Genomic DNA, 21,705 nt, shown 5'->3' with positions numbered 1-21,705 from the left:
CTCAGTTAAAAAAACATTTGAGTATTTAGGTGGTCTATAAATTACTAAAATCATCATTTTTGACTGAGCATTCACCACAATCGCTAAGTACTCAAAAGAGGCGAAAGTGCCAAGTACAATATGTTCACAATTAAAAGAATTACAATAGACAGCTGCCAGACCACCTCCTTTTTTCCCGTTATGATTTACAAAATTAAAACTATAGTTTGGTGGTGCAGCTTCTATTAAAGATACTGATCCATCTGTACTCAACCAAGTCTCAGTCAACAACATAAAATCTAGTTTATGATCAGTTATCAGATCATTCACAAAGAACGTTTTGCTATTCAAAGCTCTAATATTCAGTAAGGCCATCTTGAGTTTGCATGATTGTTGGCGTAGATAGATAGACAGACAGACAGACAGATAGATAGATAGACAGACAGACAGACATAGATAGATAGACAGACAGACAGACAGATAGACAGATAGATAGATAGACAGACATAGATAGACATAGTTAGATAGACAGACAGACAGATAGATAGATAGACAGATAGATAGACAGACATAGATAGATAGACAGACAGATAGACATAGATAGATAGATAGACAGACAGACAGACAGATAGACAGATAGATAGATAGACAGACATAGATAGACATAGATAGACAGACAGATAGATAGATAGACAGATAGATAGATAGATAGATAGACAGATAGACATAGATAGATAGATAGATAGATAGATAGATCACATTTGTGTGCAGTGCGACTGAAGTCAAGAGGAATGTATTTACTGGACTGCTTCTGCTGGGAGAATTGACGCATCACTGCCATGTCAGCAGACACACGGACCACACTCCTGCTGCAGCCTGCTGGCACTTGATCAGCTCAAACACGTAAAGCACTTCCTCACATCTCAAGTCTATGCATTTGGCAAACCTGTAAAATTAGTATGACAACTTGCCTCTGTCAAAGTCTGTAAATACTCTAAGTGTAAACTCCTTTTAAGCATTATACATCTGTCATGGAGCTCAGTGTGGAATGACAAGCAGAAAAACATATTGGGCCATCTGTAGGGCATTCAGGAAGGAAACGACTGTTTCATGTTCTGGTGTCATAACTATTACTAACCATCAGGGTTACTGCAATTCACCACTAGTTAAGTACACATGCTTGCCACAGTCTTTGTCAAATTGGGCAAGAAGGTTGCAAGGACATTTCCAGCATGTCTATATTTAGCGAAACTTCAACAAAGAACAAGGTGGTGATAAAAGACCAAGAGCTTCAGAAAGGTTGGCCTGGGGCGATGTGGGAAGGTTATTATAAAGTTATGCACAGGAGTACGTGGTAGGCGTCAAAGGGTTTCAGCTTTTAGTGACTCATGATCTACGAAAGAGGCGTGGAAACCTGTCTTCCCACTCTCTCTCTCTCTCTCTTGCTCTTTCTCTGTCATTCATACCCACAGCAAGTTCACAGCACAGCAGAGGCAGTATTCAAAAATCACCTGAGGAACTTTTTCTGTTTACTTTCTCTTTTTGTTTTTATATTCACAAAGACTTTCATTCAGGTGGACCCAGGAGCTGCTACCTTTTTTTTTTTTTTGAAGCAGTAAAGAGGAACAGTGTCTGATTACGTTCCTGAGAGAGACTCTTTCAAGAGTCTCATCTTCTCTGCAGTTTTCTTTCTGTCTGCTCTTCTCATTTAGTCCCACACCTCTTACTTTGCTTCAATACGTTGTTGTGAGGGAGAATGTCAAGGACCCGCTGTGGTGCTTGTGTTGTTTTATGGATGTTTTCCTTAGTGGCGTGTAAGGTTCCAGGTAAGATTAACTTTTATTGTGATTTTTGAAGTAACGTTTAGCTAATTTTTTCAGTATGCTTTTAATTTTTATTTGCAAGAATACCACTTTCCTTAAATCAAGCAATTTAAAGTTCTGAACTGCTCATCTAAAGTGAGTAATTTTATTTTACTTTTTGCTCTTGATCTGCTTTGATTTCAGTATTTTCAGTTAGGCCACGTTTTAGCAATTCATGTTTGTATGTCACAGCTGCCAGGCTAAAAAGATGCCAGGAAAGGCTTGCAGTTTATGAATACACCTTATTATGTAATTCAAGTGGATGGAATAAGACGTGAATGTTGGCAAGATCATCCATGGACATCTGTTTTTAGTTGTTAGGTAGTTTCTCCTTAGGAATTCTTTCCAGTACTCAAATTAAAACAATTTTTAATTACCCATCATGATTGTTTTAAATGTCATAAATTATTATGTAGGTTCAGTATAAATCAGGCAGTGTTATTTTAGTGGTATTTATAGACTACTTTAATATTTATTAATGTTTTGAATTTGTTTTTTCCATTTCAGTGTTAACTAACTAACTTTTTTTATTGTGCTTTGTTTATTTTTATTGTTGTTTTTTATTTATTTCTGTTTATTTTTACAAATAAATGCAGCTCGAAATGGATTTGTAATTGTAGATTTCATGTAGTTTGTTGCAGTTCAGACTAGCTAAATATGATCATATTTCAATCAGATTTGCACAAAAATGGAAACGGATTTCCTTATGTCAGTGGAGATTACCTGCAAGTAGTTTTGCCTGATAATATTTCAGCAATCATGCCATGTGTGTATTTTCTAGCTTTAGAACCAGAACAAGCATAATTTTGATCTTTTGATCTCTTTTAAATTAAACAGGTGTGCAAAAATGGTTCTCAATTCAGTTTGATTCACTGGGACATTGAATCGCACACTGAATCATCTTTAAATTCTTATTTTTTGTGTGTTTTCTATCAGCTGCTTAGAATCATAACAAGTGATGCATAATTCACAAATTAATTGCTCTTTTGATCTCTTTTGAATCAAACAGGTTTGCCAAAAGGTCTAAAATGGTTCGCGATTCAGTTTAAATCATAGGGACAGTTCACTCGTGCACTGAATCGTCTTTGCATTTTTATTTTTGTGTGTTTTCTATTAGCTATTTGGAATCAAAACAAGCAATGCATAACTCACGAGTAAATCACACTTTTGGTCTCTTTTGAATCAAGCGGGTTTACAAAAAGGTTTAAAATGGTTTGCGATTCAGTTTGATTCATCAGGACAGTTTACTAACGCATTGAATTCGTCTGTCAATTCTTATTTTTGTGTGTTTAGAATCAGAACATGCGATGCATAATTCACGAGTGAATCACACTTTTGGTCTTTTTTTGAATCAAACGGGTTTGCCAAAAGGTCTAAATTGGTTTGCAATTCTGTTTAAATCATAGGGACAGTTCACTCACACACAGAATTGTCTTAAAATTCTTATTTTTGTGTGTTTTTTTATCAGCTGTTTAGAATCAGAACAAAAATGCATAATTCACAAATGAATTGCTATTTTTTTGTCTCCTTTGAATCAAACTGGTTTGGAAAAAGGTCTAAAATGGTCGCAATTCAGTTTGATTCTTTAGAACAGTTCACTCACTCACTGAATTCATCTTTAAATTCTTATTTTTCTGTGTTTTCTATCAGCTGTTTAGAATCAGAACAAGCGATGCATAATTTGTGAATTAATCGCTCTTTTGAATCAAAAGGGTTTGCAAAAAGGCCTGAAATGGTTTGCGATTCAGTTTGATTCATTGGGACAGTTCACTCACGCCCTGAATCGTCTTTAAATTCTTATTTTCATGTGTTTTCTATCAGCTGTTTAGAATCAGAACAAGTGATGCATAATTTGCGAATAAAACGCTCTTTTGAATCAAATGGATTTGCAAAAAGGTCTAAAATGGTTCACGATTCAATTTGATTCACTGGGACAGTGAATTGTCTTTAAATTTAAATCATTTGTTACTGACTTGCAAATGCTTTTCTTTCTCATTTTAGCTGAACTTTTTATTTAACATTTTGAATTCTTTTTATTGTGCTTTTTTATACTTATTTTATATTAGCATTTACTTTTAGTTTTAGCAATTTTAGTACTTAAATGTATGCATTTCAGTTAGTTGTCAAGGCAAGACTGATCTTTTTTTTTAATCTAATATTTATATTTTATTTTATTTTAACTTTGTTTCACTTACTTAAATTGTAATAGCTTTATTTATTTTGTTTAGTTAACAGTAACAAGAAATCAAAACAAGTGTGTGTTATTTAATTATTTATTTAGTGAACCTGCCCGTTTCAAATGTGCATTATTCCAGCAACAGATCATCAGCCAGACTGAAAAGATGCCAGGAAAGATAAATGCTTGTTATAAATATACCTTATTATGTAATTAAAGTAGATGCTACTCTTAGATCTCAAGTGGAGGCAGAATTTCAGCTAATGACTTTTTGAGCCTCTCCTTGTTATAGAGCCTGTGAGTGAAGGAGATGAGTGACTCTGCTAGAATTCACTCTGGCCTGTCATTTGTGACTTACACTGTCACTGTGAATTTTCAACAAGCCAAGATCTCTCTAAGGACTCTCTATAATAGGTCTAGACACCTAGCATAAAGGAAATTATTGCATCTATGTCATCAAGATGAGAAACGGAAGTATAACCACAACTGCCCCAATACACTTTAACTGTTGCATTGAGGATTTTGGCACACCAAAAATGCGACAAATGTGATTAATTTGTAGACAAAGATATAGTCTAGTGCAATCTCAGACTCACAATGCATGCAAAGTCACGACCGTGTCACAACATAAAGGTCATGCACTCTGCTGCTGCTCTATTTGTTTTGTATTTATAGCCCAACAATCTTCTAGCAGAGTCTGATAAGGTGAGTGTGTTGAATGCTAAACAATCAGTCATAAGTGGTCATTACTGATAGATGTCGTCTTAGCGATGTTATGGGTGAACATACAATTGTAATCACAAACATAAAAGGCTGACAGCAAATAGGGGCAGCAGATCTCACTTAGAGGACGTACGTAAGATAGCACATATGTGCGTTTTGAACACATGCACACCCACGCAGCATGTGGTTAGGATAGGGGGGTAGAGATGTTACAATGTTGCCAACAAAGCAATTTGGTTGCTAGATTTACAAATCTTTAGAACTGCACCTGAAAATTAGTTATCAACACTGATTACAAACCTATCAACCTAGCTAATTTGTTTGCAAATGTTGTTTTATTTGGTGTTTTTTTATTATGCAATGCTAATGCATTCCTAAATGTATTTTAATTGTCCAAACATGTTGAATTAGTATAAAGAAGTTAAAAGTTATAACCTGACCTGACTAAGGTTTCTCGTACATGCTTAAACATCTGAAAGCTTTTTTGTTTATTTGCAGAGGTTCGTGTGACCTGCATCTTCTCTGAAGACTGCCTTCTTCCCTGTTCTTTCACGCCGTCTGATGGTGATGTGAAGATCCAGTGGTACCAGCAGGAGGCGCTCATACTCAGTTTACGGCAGACGGGACAGAGGCTCAGCAATGGCAGTGTGTGGCTGTCCAGCGACAGAGTCTCTGATGGCAACGCATCTCTGCTTGTTCAAAAAGTAGATACGAGGACTAAAGGACGCTACAAATGTGTGGTCAACAATGTAACCGTGACATATGTTCTTGCAACAGTGGAAGGTTTGTTTCTCTTGCAGGAATACTTTATTTTAAATGTATTGTTTGTGATTAGTAGTTGTTGGTGAGAGGTTAGCGTAGTTTTTGCTTTTCCCCACTAATTTTTATTGTGAATCGGTTCACTGAAAAGATTCATTCAGACTCGTTCTGTGATTTGTTAGAGTAGGCCTAGATGCCGAGTCTTTTTGTGGAATGAGTCATCGATTCATTCAATTAACCGACTTTTATAGCACCAACGGGGTAATTTAAGCCTTGCTCAGACTGTCAGTCCAAATTCGATTTTTATGCATACCTAAGCTATCCGATTACATATTAATGTAGCTCGATATTGATTTTTAATCTAATGTAGATTTCATGTAGTTCGTTGCCAGTGGAGATTACCTGAGAGTGGTTTTGCTTAATAACATTTAAGCAATCATGTCATATATGTGTTTTCTATCTGTTTAGAATCAAAACAAGTGATGCATAATTTGCGAATAAATCGCACTTTTGAATCAAACGGTTTTGCAAAAAGGTCTAAAATGGTTTGTGATTCAGTTTGATTCACTGAGACGGTTCATTCACGCACTGAGTCGTCTTAAAATTCTTATGTGTGTGTTTTCTTTCAGTTGTTTAGAATCAGAACAACCGATGCATAAATCGCTCGTTGATCTATAGAATCAAAAGGGTTTGAAGAGATTTAAAATGGTTCGCGATTCATCGATGCAGTTTGATTCATTGGGACAATTCAGTCATGCACTGAATCGTCTCTAGATTCTTATTTTGTATGTTTTCTATTAAATGTTTAGAATCAGAGCAAGCGATGCGTTCCGTGTACTTTTGCGTCCATTCGTTTTTCGTTTTTTTAACCTAGAAATGAAATACGGAAAATGCGGTTTCTTCTATAATGGTTCAAACACTGGCGAATAGAATAAGCAGACACAAACTAATTTTCATTATTCAAAATTCGTATTTCATTTAAAAACGTAAAAATGTTTTCTATCAGCTGTTTAGAATCGGAACAAGTAATGCATAATTCGCGAGGGAATCACTCTTTTGAACTTTTTTTAATCAAACGGGTTTGCAAAAAGGTCTAAAATGTTTCGCGATTCTGTTTGATTCATTTGATTCACTCACGCACTGAATCGTCTTTAGATTATTATTTGGTGTGTTTTCTAGCAACTGTTTGAAATCGAACAAGCCATGCATAATTCGCAAATGAATCGCTCTTTTGATCACTTTTGAATTGCAAAACGGTCTAAAATGGTTCGCGATTCAGTTTGATTCACTGGGGAAGTTCACTCACGCACTGAATAATTCTTAAATTTTTGTATTATTATCATTTGTTGCTGAAACGCAAATGCTTTTGAGCTTCTTTTATTAGGTTAGCTGGCAGGGTTTTTTTGTTTATTTATTTTTGCTTTATTTGAAGCACAAAAAATACTCTTCATTAATTTTCTTAAAAAGTGAAAATCTGTGATGAGCATTCATAAAGGAGAAGTCCACTTACAAAACAAAGAATCACATATAATGTACTCACCCCATTGTCATCCAAGATGTTCATGTATTTCTTTCTTCAGTCGTAAAGAAATTGTTTTTTGAGGAAAATGTTTCAGCATTTTTCTCCATATAATGGACTGATATGGTGCCCCGATTTTGAATTTTTAAAATGCAGTTTAAATGCGGTTTCAAACGATCCCAAATGGGGTTGTAAACGATCCCAGCCGAGAATGAAGGGTCTTATCTAGCGAAACGATCGGTTATTTTAATAAAAATAATACAATTTATATACTTTTTAATGTCAAACGCTTGTCTTGTCTCACTCTGCCTAAACTGTTTTTGTTCCGGGTCATGACAGTTAGGGTATGTCGGAAAACTCCCATCTCATGTTCTCCCTCAACTTCAAAATCGTCCTATATCGCTGTTTTACCTTTTTTGTTAAGGGTGTTTGATCTTCTTTGCATGTTCACTTTGCAAAGACTGGGTCGGTACTTCTGCAGTGATGTAGGATGATTTTGAAATTATTTTTGAAGTTGAGGGAGAAAATACGATTGCAGTTTTTTGACATACCCTAACTGTCTTTAGCCAGAATACACAAAGTTCAACGAAAGCAAGGCAAGACGAGCGTTTGAGAATAAAAATATTTAAACTGTATTTTGTTTATGAAAATAACAGATCGTTTTGCTAGATAAGACCCTTATTCCTCAGCTGGGATCGTTTACAACCACATTGGGATAGTTTGAAGCCGCATTTAAACTACAACAGAAATGTTTTCCTTTTTCACGACTGAGAAAAGAAAGACATGAACATCTTGGATGACCATGGGGTGAGTACATTATATGTGAATCTTTGTTTTGGAAGTGGACTTCTCCTTTAAGTTACAGTTTTTCTCAGTCGCTTTGGTGCATTTCTCAAATCTGAAATGAAATTCTCAAAACTACTTGTTCAACCTCCACATCATCTAGTCACTTGTGCACATCATAATAGCAGTTTCTCATTTATTTGAACAAGTTGCGATTGCTTTGGTACATTCATGCAATTGATTATGTACATTTGTCTGCGTTTTCCTACATTATCAGTTGCTAGTGTCATGTTGCTCAAAATGTATTATATAGTTCTCTGTGCAATAGTCTTACCCCTCAAAACATATAGTCATTAGTTCATCGTATAAGTCATTAAATGCAAAATGACTGATATAGTTGTCATAAACTGTCAAGTATATTTTCTACACATTCCTGTTAGTCTATTTGTAAATTTGCCATGCATTGTGCAGGTGAATCTTGACTTTCACTAATAAGGGAATGTAGATTAACCAATAACAAACCAGTTTTCTGAAATTCCTCATACAGTGCTGTATGCAAAAGCAAGGGGTGATTCCTGTGTTTGCCTTTCTAATTTTGTATTTTCGCTTTTGTGCATCTGCCATGTACAAACATCTGACAGACATCTGTAAGATGTCAGTTTTACATACGCTCTAAAACATAAACATCTTACAGTAAAGACATCTAATAAAAGTCTATTTGACACCTGGTAGGAAACGTGCAGATGAGCGAACACTCTAAAAATAAATCTTGCAGATGTAAATGTAGATGTAAAATAGACGTCTGAGTGATGTACGTGTACTATCAAGGATATTTCTTTTTCTTGTCTATCACAATGACTCTGTAATGTGTTTTTTTCTTTTCTTTTTTCTTTTTTTTTGTCCTATCCAGTCTCTTTCAATCAATATCTCACATACAGTAATGTGTACATTTGTACTTTTGAAATGGATATATGACACACATAAGAATTGCAGCCTTCTGCATTTCAATACAGTAACTGTCATGCAAACTCTTGCTATAGTTTACATCAGGTAATGCTAATAGAGCACACTGTTTGATTGACAACATGACTAAGCATTTTGACTATCTTGTTTGTGAACAATGACACAAGGACTTTTCATTCTGATGGCACTGATATGTTCATTGACATGCATACTTACTTTTGATAGATGAACTAAAGATTTTGAGTAAGTTACAGACTTTTGCAGGTAATCCATTGTGTTGTGCTGTTTGTACAAATTGTTTTGAGAAATGCACATACTTCTTTGCAAATGTTAAGGATGATTTGAGAAATGCACCAAAGCGACTGAGAAAAACTGTAATAAAAGCTGATAGGCCTAAAAAAATAGGAAATAGTTAATGGCCAATTCTGATCTGACAATGGCTGTATTGTGACTGAGTAATTATTAAATTGTAATTATATATTTTTTATTAAATTGTACATTTTTAATTTTACACTATTATTTTTTAAATATTTGTATTTAATTGTAGAATATTTATTTATTTTTGATGTCTTCAGCTCCAATCAGGTCGATCTCCATTGACATCAATCCCTCTGGCCTGATTCAGTGCTCTACTAAAGACGTCTACCCAGCACCGGTGCTGCACTGGAGCTCAAAACCCAGGTTAACTTCCCTGCAGGCCATCACCCGCATGGTTCCTGCCGACAAGGGCCTCTTTACAGTAGAGAGCACCCTAAAACAGCAGAACAACAGCCTTGATCATATTTATGTATGTAACATCACCTCCAAATACGGAACACAGTCATGGACAGCTTCATTACAGCTGCAAGGTAAAACTTAATCACACTATAATGTGTATAATGTGTTATAAAAGTGATAATACCAACGCTGTCTCATGTACGTCACAGAAATTTCCGGCTCTGAAGGAAAAGACTTGGTTATTCCATGTAAAGCTCCCAAGAACCTTCAGTCCTTCTCTGTCGTCTGGACTTTTACGGCAGCAGATAAAACCACAGATATCCTAACGTACGACAGCCGGACTCATAAATCCAGCAGCTCCTGGGATCACGTGGAAATAGAGGAGGACGACGCTTTGAAAGGGGATGTTTCACTAACCCTGGAGAAGCCTGTCGGCTCAGAACATTCTGGAATCTACACATGTGCCTTCTTAGGAGCAAACACACGGCATCTGACACAGAGCCGTGTTGTTATTTCATCCTCCAGGCAGGGGAAAGGTATCCACTGATCCATGAACTCATCCATCCATTAATTCATCTGTTGGACCAAACCTAGAACTCATTTCCTGCTAAAACATCATGGCAGTTTACTTTTTAACTGCAACATCTGTCTTGATTTAACACTTTTGCTCTCTTTTTCTCTGTAGATTCCCTTAAATATAATCTGTGGATGTTGGGTATCGTCGCAGGATTAATCGCTCTTCTTGCAGTCGCTTTAATTATAAAAAGATACAGAGGTAATACAGTGAACAGAACTTGGTGTATAATATTTTCACCTGTGTTTAGTGTATGCATTCAGTCTATAGTAATGGTCCGTTATATTTATGTGTGCAGCAAAGTCAAAAAGAAAACAAGAAAGTATTCAAGAGGATGCGGAAATGCAAAGCATGAACCCAGGTACTGTCTTGTGTTTTTTATAATTAATACATAACAGAATTAGATTTGAATATAGATTTGAGTTCTTGCAACTAAATGCTCTTTTTGTCTTTCATAGATAAAACATCAGAAGAGCCACACGCAGGAAGTCAATTATGACACAGCCTTCAGGTTCTCACAGTTAGCCATGGAGAAAAGAGAGCAAAATATTATTATGAGAGAGAAACCGGTATGAAATACAAGTTGGAAGACCAGCTGATGGGACTTTATTTCTATACAGTCTTCTTTATTTCTTATTTGTGAGAAAAAGTTTGGTAAAATGACATAAGAAAACATTTTAATGTATTTTTTAACTGTACTTTGAGTAAATATTTTTGCATAATTTATTTTGAAAAATAAAAAATAAGAAAATGTCAATTATTCTCTATCTATCTATCTATCTATCTATCTATCTATCTATCTATCTATCTATCTATCTATCTATCTATCTATCATTTAGCCTGGGTGAGGATAAAAGATTTAATAGTAAAATGTTGAAATATCTACTTATTTAGTATTATAATAACCACAACATGCACATTTTTGTACAGACCACACCAGTCCACTTCAAGGTTTAAATTCACTTGTTGGTTCTTTTTTCTTCATCCTCTGCTTAACTGTACCTGTTACATGGCCAGACCAGTTCTGGTCACTATATGTCCACTCATGCACCAGTTGGTTAATCATTGACCGGTTTAATTGATATGTCCACAAGGGTCTTTCTCTCCCCCTTTCTCACGCGCACACACTTTCAGGACACATGCACTGGTACAGAGAGAAAGATTGTGGCATCTAAGGATACTGACCAGAAGGTGCAGCATAGTCAGACTGTCATGGAACTGCTGCGTTTGTGTGCTGCATTTGTGCTTTTTCTTAGGACTTGGGTATCTGGTATCATCATTACTAAAGGTAAGGCCACACATACAGGCACACACATGCTCACTTTTGATACTTTGCAGTGTGCGAAAAATGTCCATTCCCATCTTTAGGGAAGGTTTCTAATATATAAAATAAACAAAAAAGAAAAAAAAAAGAAATTCATATATATATAAATTATATATACATACATATATATATATATATATATATTTTTTTTTTTTTAAAGTTCCAACAACCTTTTAATGTTTCAGTTGTTATAAAAAATGGTTTAATGTAAAATAAATGTTTAAAATAAATATTAAAAAGAAATTCATATATATACATATATATATATATATATATATATATATATATATATATATATATACACACACACACACATATATACAAGTTTATAATTGTTTTCTCGAAATAAAAAATTGATAAAAATTGTATAAAATATAAATGGAATGTATAGAAAATAAAAAATACGTAATATGTGTGTGTGTGTGTGTGTGTGTGTATATATATATATATATATATATATATATAATTTAAATACATGTATGTAAAATATAAAAAACTACATGCTTTTTAATATTAGTTGGGTTTTCTTGTAAAATAAAATGTATAAAAATTGTATAAAATATATAATTAACAAATGTTATATTTCAACAAAAACATGAAAACCCAACTAATATTAAAAAGTATTTAGTTTTTTATTTTTTATATACATGTATTTAAATTATATATATATATATATATATATATATATATATATATATATATATATATATATATATATATATAGTCTCTAGTTGGTTTTTAATGTTTTTGTTGAAATATAAAATTTGTTAATGCTCAAGGTTTTTCACCACAAAAGAATATATATATATATATATATGTATGTATACACTGTATGATACCATAGTTTAATTTATAATATGATATCTATATTTTTTATTTATTTTATTAATTTTGTGTGTGTGAGTTTTACATCTCTGTCATTTAAGTTGTTCAGCTGTAGCTGTTGCTTCAGTAAATGGATCAAAGCAGCACTTGTAGGAAACTCCATTAGTCTCAGATTAATGACCCTTGTGAAAGAGAACAATCTGTGATTCATTTATGAGGAATAGGTAGCCAACAATAAATAGCAATTTAAATGGTAGGAAAAATAGATTGTAGGAAAACAGAACAAAACAACAGGTTAATTACTAAATCATTTTGTGCAAATGTGTAGTTTTGTTATTTCATAATTTGCCATTGTTCGTCAAGAAGCCATTTTAAACCGGATATTGAGACGGATATTTGTTGAGAGTACCAATATAAGCCTGTATTTTTGCAGACAAAGCGATATTGAACTGTACATTGCAATTGCAGTGAATGAGAAACTACATGACTCATTTAAACACAGTTGTAGTTCACCCAAAAAATGAAAATTCTGTCGTTAATTACTCACCCTCATGTCATTCCAAATCCGTAAGACCCTCGTTCATCTTCAGAAAACAAATTACCACAGATGTCACATGGACTATTTTAACAATGTCCTTACTAGCTTTCTGGGTCTTGTCAGTTGTGTTGCTGTCGATGCAGGGTCAGAAGGTTCTCAGATTTCATCAAAAATATCTTAATTTGTGTTCCGAAGATGAACAAAGGTCTTACGGGATTAGAACGACATGAGGGTGAATAATTAATGACAGAATTTTCATTTTTTGGGTGAACTATCCCTTTAGACCGATTTTCACTTTAATTTAGGGGATTTACATGTGCCTGTCTCGTTCTAGATGCATATGTGACTTGTCTGTTCTACGAAGACTGCGTGCTGCCCTGCAGTTTCAAGCCTACAGGGGCTGTGGTCATCCACTGGTACAAGCAGCAGATCCCTGTCCACAGCTACTACTACAATAAAGACCAGTACGGACTCCAGAACAAGCACTTCAGTGGCCGGACCAACCTGTTCAATTCCCAGATCGCACAGGGAAATGCCTCTTTGGTGCTGAGGAAAGTTAAAGTCCAGGATCAAGGGAGGTACAAGTGCTACACCAGCACCAGGAAGGGAAACCAGGAAACCTTCGTTAACCTAGGAGTCAAAGGTCAGTAACAGGGTCACAGGTTTGACATGTTTTTAAGTTTGCTTGGGTTATTTGGGTTGTCTGATGTAAAAGCTACTTTTGACAAAGTGTAACACCTGCTGTTGGTCACCTACTGTAATGTCTAATGTAGTTTAGACATTTTTAGCCAAGGACTCTCAGGGGGCCACAAGAGGGTGCTAGGGGGTCTGTGGAAAAGTTCAGAGAAAGAAGTGTGTAAAATGAAAATAATAAATTAAAATTAATAAATTAAATAATAATAATAAATAAAATCAGTTAAATTAAATAAAGTTTCAACTTACAGAATCTAACAGATTCTGTTTCATTCTGCATTACAAACCCTGGTCGGAAATAATAAACAAAAGAGATTAATCAGAAAGCATTTTATTCTGTTGATAGATAAGACACAAAAAAACAGTATTAATTCTAATCATAAGAATTTTTTTTTTTTTTTTCGCATTTTTGTTTTAGGTTTGTTTATTGGTTTCAAGCACAAAAAATGTTAACAATAACAAAGCATAGGTAAATATTTCATACATATTTTGAAATAAAAAAACAAACAAACAAATAGGATTAATCACAAAGTATTTATTCTGTTCACAGATAAGACACAAAAGTAAAAAAAAAAAATAATAATAAACAAATTAGACTGATCACAAAGTATTTTATTCTATTGACAGGTAAGACACAAAAACAGTATTAATTATAATCAATTCTCTCTATATATATTTAGACATATTTTTAATTTTGGAAAAAGAGTATTTATTTTAACATTGAAAACATTATTTATTTATTTATTTATTATTTTCACACATTTTCTCCAGTTTTGTTTATTTGTTTTAGGTGCAAAAAATGTTAACGATAACAAAGCATAGGTCAATATTTTATATATATATTGAAATAAAACAAATGGGATTAATAACGAAGTATTTTATTCTGTTCACAGATAAGACAAAAGGGTGTATTTTTATTTTGAAAAGCGTTTATTTTAATATAGAAAACTTTAGTTTTATTCTTGGTAAGCGCAAAAAGTGTTAATAATAAAGCTTAGATAAATATTGCACACATATTTTAAAATATTTTTATATTGTAAAAATGAGAATTTATATATTAAAATGAATAAATATATAGATGTTCCATTTTCTAGAGACTGAAACCACGCCCACCAAAAAAGGAAACAATCAGACTTATGTTTGAATCATTTAGATAATCCTATCATCCTGTTTTGATAATTCACATTTAGCTCTGATCCAGTTTGTGAAGCTGGAGATGGCTGAGGAACGCGTCATCTGTCTGTCCCATAACATCTATCCAGCTCCTGAGGTCACGTGGGCCACTGATCCCCCTACAGACACCAAAAGCCTCCAGAACTTCACTCGTAAAACCTCAGACTCCAAGGGCCTGTTCACCATCGAGAGCAGTATCAGCGTGATAGGAAACGTCTCTGATCATATTTACTTCTGCTCTGTTGTATCAGCGGATGAAACGCAGGTGTGGACCGCATCGCTGCATCACCAAGGTAACTACTTACTGAAACACAGACTGTCTAGAAAGGTGCCTATTTACAAATTTCAAACAGCTCTGTTGAATGTTTTAGATGAGTTATTTGGTGAGGAGGGCTCTGGAGTATTGGTTCCCTGCGTGGTCCCGCAACCTCGCCACAATTTTACCCTCACTTGGACCTTCATCAGAACCACAGAATCCATCGCCATCTTCACTTACGACAGCCGGACCCGTCGGATTGCGAACCTGTGGGAAAGTAAAGCTGAAGTGGACATAGATCAGGCTCATTTAGGCAACGGTTCCCTTCATCTGCTGAACCCAGACAGTTTGGGGCACAGTGGTGCCTACATTTGCACATTCTACGGCTTCCAGATGAGACATCAAGTCCAAACCCACGTCAATATTACAGTTCGTGTGACTGGTGAGATTTACTGCATGTCTTTGAAAGATTAGCACAGTCATTTAGCTTAATGTTCATTCATAATACTATATATATATATATATATATATATATATATATATATATATGTATATATATATTTTTTTTTTCAGATGATGATGAGTATGACTGCAGAAGGTCATGGTGGGGAACCGCTGCGTCTGTCTTCATATTTCTGATCACTGTGTCTGTAGCCCTGTCACGATGTTTTAGATTGAGAGGTAATTATTATTTTTTTCATAATATAAAAATATATATATATATTTTTAAATACTATAGGCCTGTATCTTGTTATGCATTGTTTACACAATATATATGTAATATAATCATATATGATAATATTATCATAATATATCACATATTTTGTGTAATATTACACAAAATAATATACTATGAAAAGTAACTCCAATTTAGCTTTTACTTTATTATATTAACTTTTTTTTCATATATATTTTTACATTGAGTAATATATTACTAATAACTATTTGTTTTTTTACATGCTACCTGATTTTTTGCACAATATACATGTTATATATCATACCTAATATTATAATAACATATTATAGGAAATATTCTAGGATATTTTGTGTAACATTGCACAATGTATTATTAAAAGCAATTTCCTTTTAGCTTTCACTTTATTATAGTAACATTAAAAAAATATATATTTTTATATATTTTAAAATATATATTATAGCAATATATTATTATTAATATAGTGTTACACAATTAATGTTTTCACACTATATATATATCTATATGTAGTATTTATCATATTATAATATATAAAAAATTCTAATATATTTTATGTAAAATGACAATATAACAGTATTAAAAGCGATTTCTTTTTAGCTTTTAATTTATATTTTTTAATAGAATAGCATTTTTAATTTACAATTTTTACACAATATTTATGTAATGTACACATAATATGACACATTTAATACTGATATAATATGATAATGTATTACGTAAAACATTTTGTGTAATATTGCACTATATTTTTAAAAGCAATTTAGCTTTTACTTTATTATATACATTTTCTTATTGTAATAGCATTTTATTTCACAATTTTACACAATATGTATGTGTATGTAATATTAATATATGCATATAATACATAATACATATATAATAATGTATTAAATTTAGCTTTATTATAAAATATTTTAAAATATACAGTTTGATAGCAATATATATTGTAGCAATACATTATTGATTATATGATATATTAAAAGCAATTTATTTTAGCTTTTTTTTCTAATTTTTTTAATATATCATTTTTATTTCACACTTTTTACGTATATATATAATAATAATATATACATATAATACATATATGATAACGTATTACATAAAATAAAACATAATAATGTGTAATATTACACAATATATTATTAAAAACAATTTTCATTTAGCTTTTACTTTATTATAATACAATTTTAAAATATATAATTTACACAATTTTTACACAATATGTATGTGTATGTAATATTAATATATACATATAATACATAATACATATATAATAATGTATTACATTTAGCTTTATTATAAAACATTTTAAAATATTTTTAAAATATACATTTTGATAGCAGTATATATTGTAGCAATACATTATTGATTATATATTAAAAGCAATTTATTTTAGCTTTTGTTTTTTTCTAATTATTTTTAATATAAAATTTTTATTTCACAATTTTTACGTATATATAATATTAATATATACATATAATACATATATGATCATGTATTACATAAAATAAAACATAATAATGTGTAATATTACACAGATTATTTTACTAAAACCAATCTTCATTTAGCTTTTACTTTATTATAATAAAATTATAATAAAATATATAATTTGATAGCATTATATATTATAGCAATATATTGATAATAATATGCATTATTGTTACATAATTAATGTTTCTACACAATATATATCTATTGTACTATTTATCATATTATAATATATAAAAGAATTCTAATTTCTAATATATTTTGTGTAAAATTACACTATAATTTTATTAAAAACTTTTTTTAGCTTTTACTTCATTATAATAATTTTTTAATATAATAGCATTTTTATTTCACCATTTTTACATTGTGAAATATTAATATAGAAATATAATACATATATAATATGATAATGTTTTACATAAAACATTTTGTGTAATATTGCACAATATATTATCAAAAGCAATTTTACTTTAGCTTTTACTACAGGCATATTGTCTCTTGCAGGTGAACATCCAGTACACGGCCATTCAGACATTAATAAACGAATCAGATGTAGCAACAAATCCGGTAAATGATTATCCTCACTCACACATTTATACTGCTGCAAATGCAACACGCTGTAATATCCTTTATTTATTTTGGCAGAAATTCCGGTATTTGAGAGGCAAGGACAAGACGAACTCAGGCGCAACGGTTTGGAATCAGTTGCCCCGTCCGACACAACGCCTTATGAATCATCCAAACCACTCAAACAACACCCTGACGGCTTTAAGAACGACGTCCTGCCGTACACACCGACAGAGAACAGTATGATAAACAAATGCATGATTATTAGCGATTCCTCCACGCCCGACACACCAGCGGAAAGACATGAATCCAGGCCACAAACACCAACAGGTGCCATCATAAGTCTGTTCACATCTGAGATTAACACACAGGCATCTGATGATAAAGAAAATGGGAGAAATGAACTTGAATCTGAATCACACCCAGCAGACGAAGTGGAAATGGAAAGTACAGTGAATCAGAGATTTCATAACAAATGTGAATCCGCCACACCTGAACTCCCACAGATGAATGGCTTCAGGTGATTGATATTAATTTGATAAACTGAAATGGTGCTGACTAGTTATAACTTGATTTCAAAGCTCACTCTTGAAATACATGGCATATGGTAGATTAAATACTAATGTTAAACTCATTTGAGAAATATGCAACTATACACCTTAACACTCAAGATTTCAAACTCAAAAACTGCAAAAAAAAAAAAGTATTCTATCATCTTGTGCATTATATAGTATATAGGTATATGTCTTGCATTCACACAGTCCTGACAGATCTCTTATGTTACTAAATTGAACCATTTTAATTTTTAATTAGTTTTAATTTGTGGTTTATTTATCTCAGTTTAGAAAGTGGCAATGTAAATAGACTATATGACTCATGTGAAATACAATAAACAGTTTTTGAATGTGAAATCTGTCGGTCTATAACCAGCAGGTGACGATATTTCTGTTTGCGTAGTATTGAATGTGCTTTTATCTCGGTTAAAAGAGTGATTCTTTTCTGTCAGAAAAAAAAAAAAAAAACATAGGTCAAGTGTTTGCACAATATTTTTAAAAAGTATATATCTATACTTTGTTTTGAAATGTATCAAAATGCATTATATTAGCTACTCACGGCCTTGAATTATAGGCTGCTGTCACGTAGTTGAATAATGTAACGTTAGCCTACAAATTGTGCAACGTTTTAGTCATGACTTCAGACTGTTTTAAATCTCATAGGATTTTTTTGGGAAGGGGCTGATCCTTTTTTCCTGTTTACAACGTGACATGTCTGTCCCTCGTGGATATTTAAAATTGAAAGCACCGAAATTTGTCTTTCCAGCTTATTCAGCTGTGTGTACTGTAAGCAATGTGTCTGGATCATAGTTAAGTAAGTAAGGAAGCAGAGGTGATTAAAGTTTGAGTGGACGGTAAATATACAGGACTTCATACTGTATGTGATCTGAACTACTGATCCTTCCGGTCTGAAATGAGCATCTCCGCTGAGGTAAGATTACAATCAGTCTATTATTATAAACAGACTCTTTCTCATTTTGAAATAGCTCCTCAAATAGCTCATGGGATAGGATAATCATCTGAGTTGTTTGCATTGTCTGTAAGCCTGCACCAGTGAATATGAATCACAACAGTTAGTGAGCCGTGACAACATGGTCAAGTAAACTTCTAAGATGGTTGCACTTAAAATAATCTAGCAATCATTGGTGTAGAGATTTCCCAGCTAAAAAGGGAACATTCTCAGAACTTCGGCATTTTGGCAAAGCTCTCTGGATGTTGTGAACAAGATTTCCTAATTTCTTTTTATATTTAATCAAACAAATCTACAGTTTAACCCAAATACCAGCTCTGTTAACTGGCACTCTTTTTTTTACTTTCCCCAGTCATATATTTTAGTAATCATCCATAAATTAGATATCGTTCGAAAGCTTAAAGAGATCAATTCTGCTGTTAATCACTCACTATCATGTCGTTCCAAACCGGTTCGGAACACAAATTAAGGTATTTTTGATGAAATCCGAGAGCTTTCTGACCCTGCATTGACAGCAATGTAACTAAAATGTTCCTAGGCCCAAAAAGGTAGTAAGGACATATGCTGCGTTCACGCTATATTGTAATCACCGTAATTTTGAGATGACAACATGTGACGTTCTACTCGGAGCTGTTCACGTCCATAGACTGTAACAAAATATGGACGTAGTATTTGTGACGGCACCCGTAGGTTTCTGAAGAGCATTTTTGAAGCTCTTAATTGGCAGGAGTCGGCCGTCGCCATCTTGGAATCGCATCACTGTACGTCACTCCCGGATAATCGAAAATGGGCAAAGAGGCGGGACGTGGGTGGAGCTGGTTGCTGAAACCACGCCCGCCTAGCGCAACGGTGGTGACAGCAGTGGGAATCCACCTGTCACTCAAGTGGCCACAGCCTAAATTATGCAGAACTTTAAGGCTTAATATAATTTAAACGGATGATTGGTAAAAATTTCACCCCCCTCACGGTTTACATGAAGGGCAAAATTAGCTATATAGACCAAAACCACATTTTGTACCAGGCTGTAAACATTTTTTTCTGCTGTAAAGTTGGGCATTTTAACATGGGGAGTCTATGGGATTGACTCCCTTTTGGAGCCAGTCTCTAGCGGCCAGTCGATGAATTGCAGTTTAACCCTTTAACTGTCACCATCCCACCTGTGGGATGCTTGGCGCTCTTTTTTATCATTGTCCTTTTTCCTCTATCAAATATTTTAGTAACCACCACAAATTAAATATCATTTGAAAGCTTAGAAGCCCAAGAATCATCCTATGAAAACCACGGAAATGGTACTGTAAAATCTTTTGGCGGTCTCCTCCCCCTTAGCAGCGGTGTCAAGTGTCATATTACAAAATGCATTATGGTCTTTTAGAATCCAAACTTTTTATAATCTTGACAAAAAACATGTCGTTGGAAAGGTCTGAGTCTCAGAATTTCATATTTGGTGGTTATTTTGTGACAGAAGTAAAACTGACAGAGAAATTCAGACGTTTGTGACAGAAAAATGCATTTTAAAAAATTCTAAAGAGTTTGTATGGCACCCGGTGGCTGTTTGTGGTATAACGCCCCAAACAAACTTTTACAGGAACCTCAATTTTTTTCATATCAACTTCAAATTTGGAACATAACTTATTTAGACATAAGGCTTCAATTTGATACCAAATGTAGGGTAAAACCTGTTATGTAAAATATGTATTTTACATAAGAAAACAACAACTTTATCCAACAATTCTTCTCAAAAGTATTCTCGTAGTCCACGGTTGTCATATGGACTATTTTAACGATGTTCTTATTACCTTTCTGGGCCTGGGAACATTTCAGTTACATTGGTGTTTATCGAAGCTTTCGGATCTTTGTGTTCCAAAGACATAGGTTTGGAACCACGTGAGGGTGAGTAATTTATAACATCATTTTTTATTTTTGGGTGATCTGTCCCTTTAAACACTGAAAATTCCTCCTGTGAAATCCATTTTGAAATCTGACATTGCCTTACCATGGAAATGGTACTTTAAAGCCCATTTAGCAGGCTGCTCCTCCAACTGGGCAGTGTTACATAGTCCTATAACAAAGGTTCTATATTTTGTAATAGTAGTAATATTGTGACAGAAATGTATTGTGTCAGAAAAAAATGGAGTTTGGGGGTCACCTGGTGGCTATCTTTGGTATAGCGCCTAAACAAAATCTCACAGGAACCTCAATTTTTGAGATATCAACTTCAAGTTTGAAACATGACTTACTTAGATATTTGGCTTTGATTTATAGCAATTTTAGATTCACAATATTTTGTAAAATATATATTTCTGGGTTAAAATCAACCCAGTGCTGGGTGAAATATGGACAAACCCAGCAAGTGGGTTGTTTTGGCCCAACTATTGGGTTAAATGTTTAACCCGACCTTCTGGGTAGTTTTATTTATTTAAACTGTTGCTTAAAAGTTACTATATTTCTTGCTTAAAATGAAACCAAAATAGGTTGGAAATGAAAAACCTTGGCTTAAAAATGTTATTTATAATTTTACCAAAACATTCTCACATACAACCAGCTTTT

At 33.2% G+C, this 21,705-nt stretch overlaps 2 protein-coding genes across 4 annotated transcripts in view; both read left to right on the top strand.

Moving 5' to 3' along the window:
• The first annotated feature begins 1,283 nt into the window (after positions 1–1,283).
• LOC127171588 (uncharacterized) lies at positions 1,284–10,792 on the top strand. The gene is made up of 7 exons (XM_051120328.1): positions 1,284–1,805; positions 5,239–5,523; positions 9,340–9,612; positions 9,691–10,017; positions 10,167–10,256; positions 10,354–10,416; positions 10,514–10,792. The coding sequence occupies exons 1-7, from the start codon at positions 1,736–1,738 to the stop codon at positions 10,552–10,554; spliced, it is 1,149 nt and encodes a 382-aa protein (XP_050976285.1). The 5' UTR covers positions 1,284–1,735; the 3' UTR covers positions 10,555–10,792.
• An 8,109-nt stretch (positions 10,793–18,901) lies between these two features.
• phldb2a (pleckstrin homology-like domain, family B, member 2a) overlaps positions 18,902–21,705 on the top strand; it is a 43,478-nt gene continuing 40,674 nt past the window's right edge. For 2 of the 3 annotated variants that reach the window (XM_051120887.1, XM_051120886.1), the window contains exon 1: positions 18,902–19,119. In XM_051120887.1, coding sequence (XP_050976844.1) covers positions 19,102–19,119 — 18 coding nt within the window. In that variant the 5' untranslated portion in view covers positions 18,902–19,101. The remainder of the gene's footprint in view (positions 19,120–21,705) is intronic. The other variant, XM_051120888.1, reaches the window with a different exon arrangement.

Source organism: Labeo rohita, chromosome 10, assembly GCF_022985175.1.
Source record: "Labeo rohita strain BAU-BD-2019 chromosome 10, IGBB_LRoh.1.0, whole genome shotgun sequence".
Classification (NCBI taxonomy): Eukaryota; Metazoa; Chordata; class Actinopteri; order Cypriniformes; family Cyprinidae; genus Labeo; species Labeo rohita.
The sequence above is the reverse complement of the archived record's forward strand: the minus strand, read 5'-3'. Positions and strand labels throughout refer to the sequence as shown.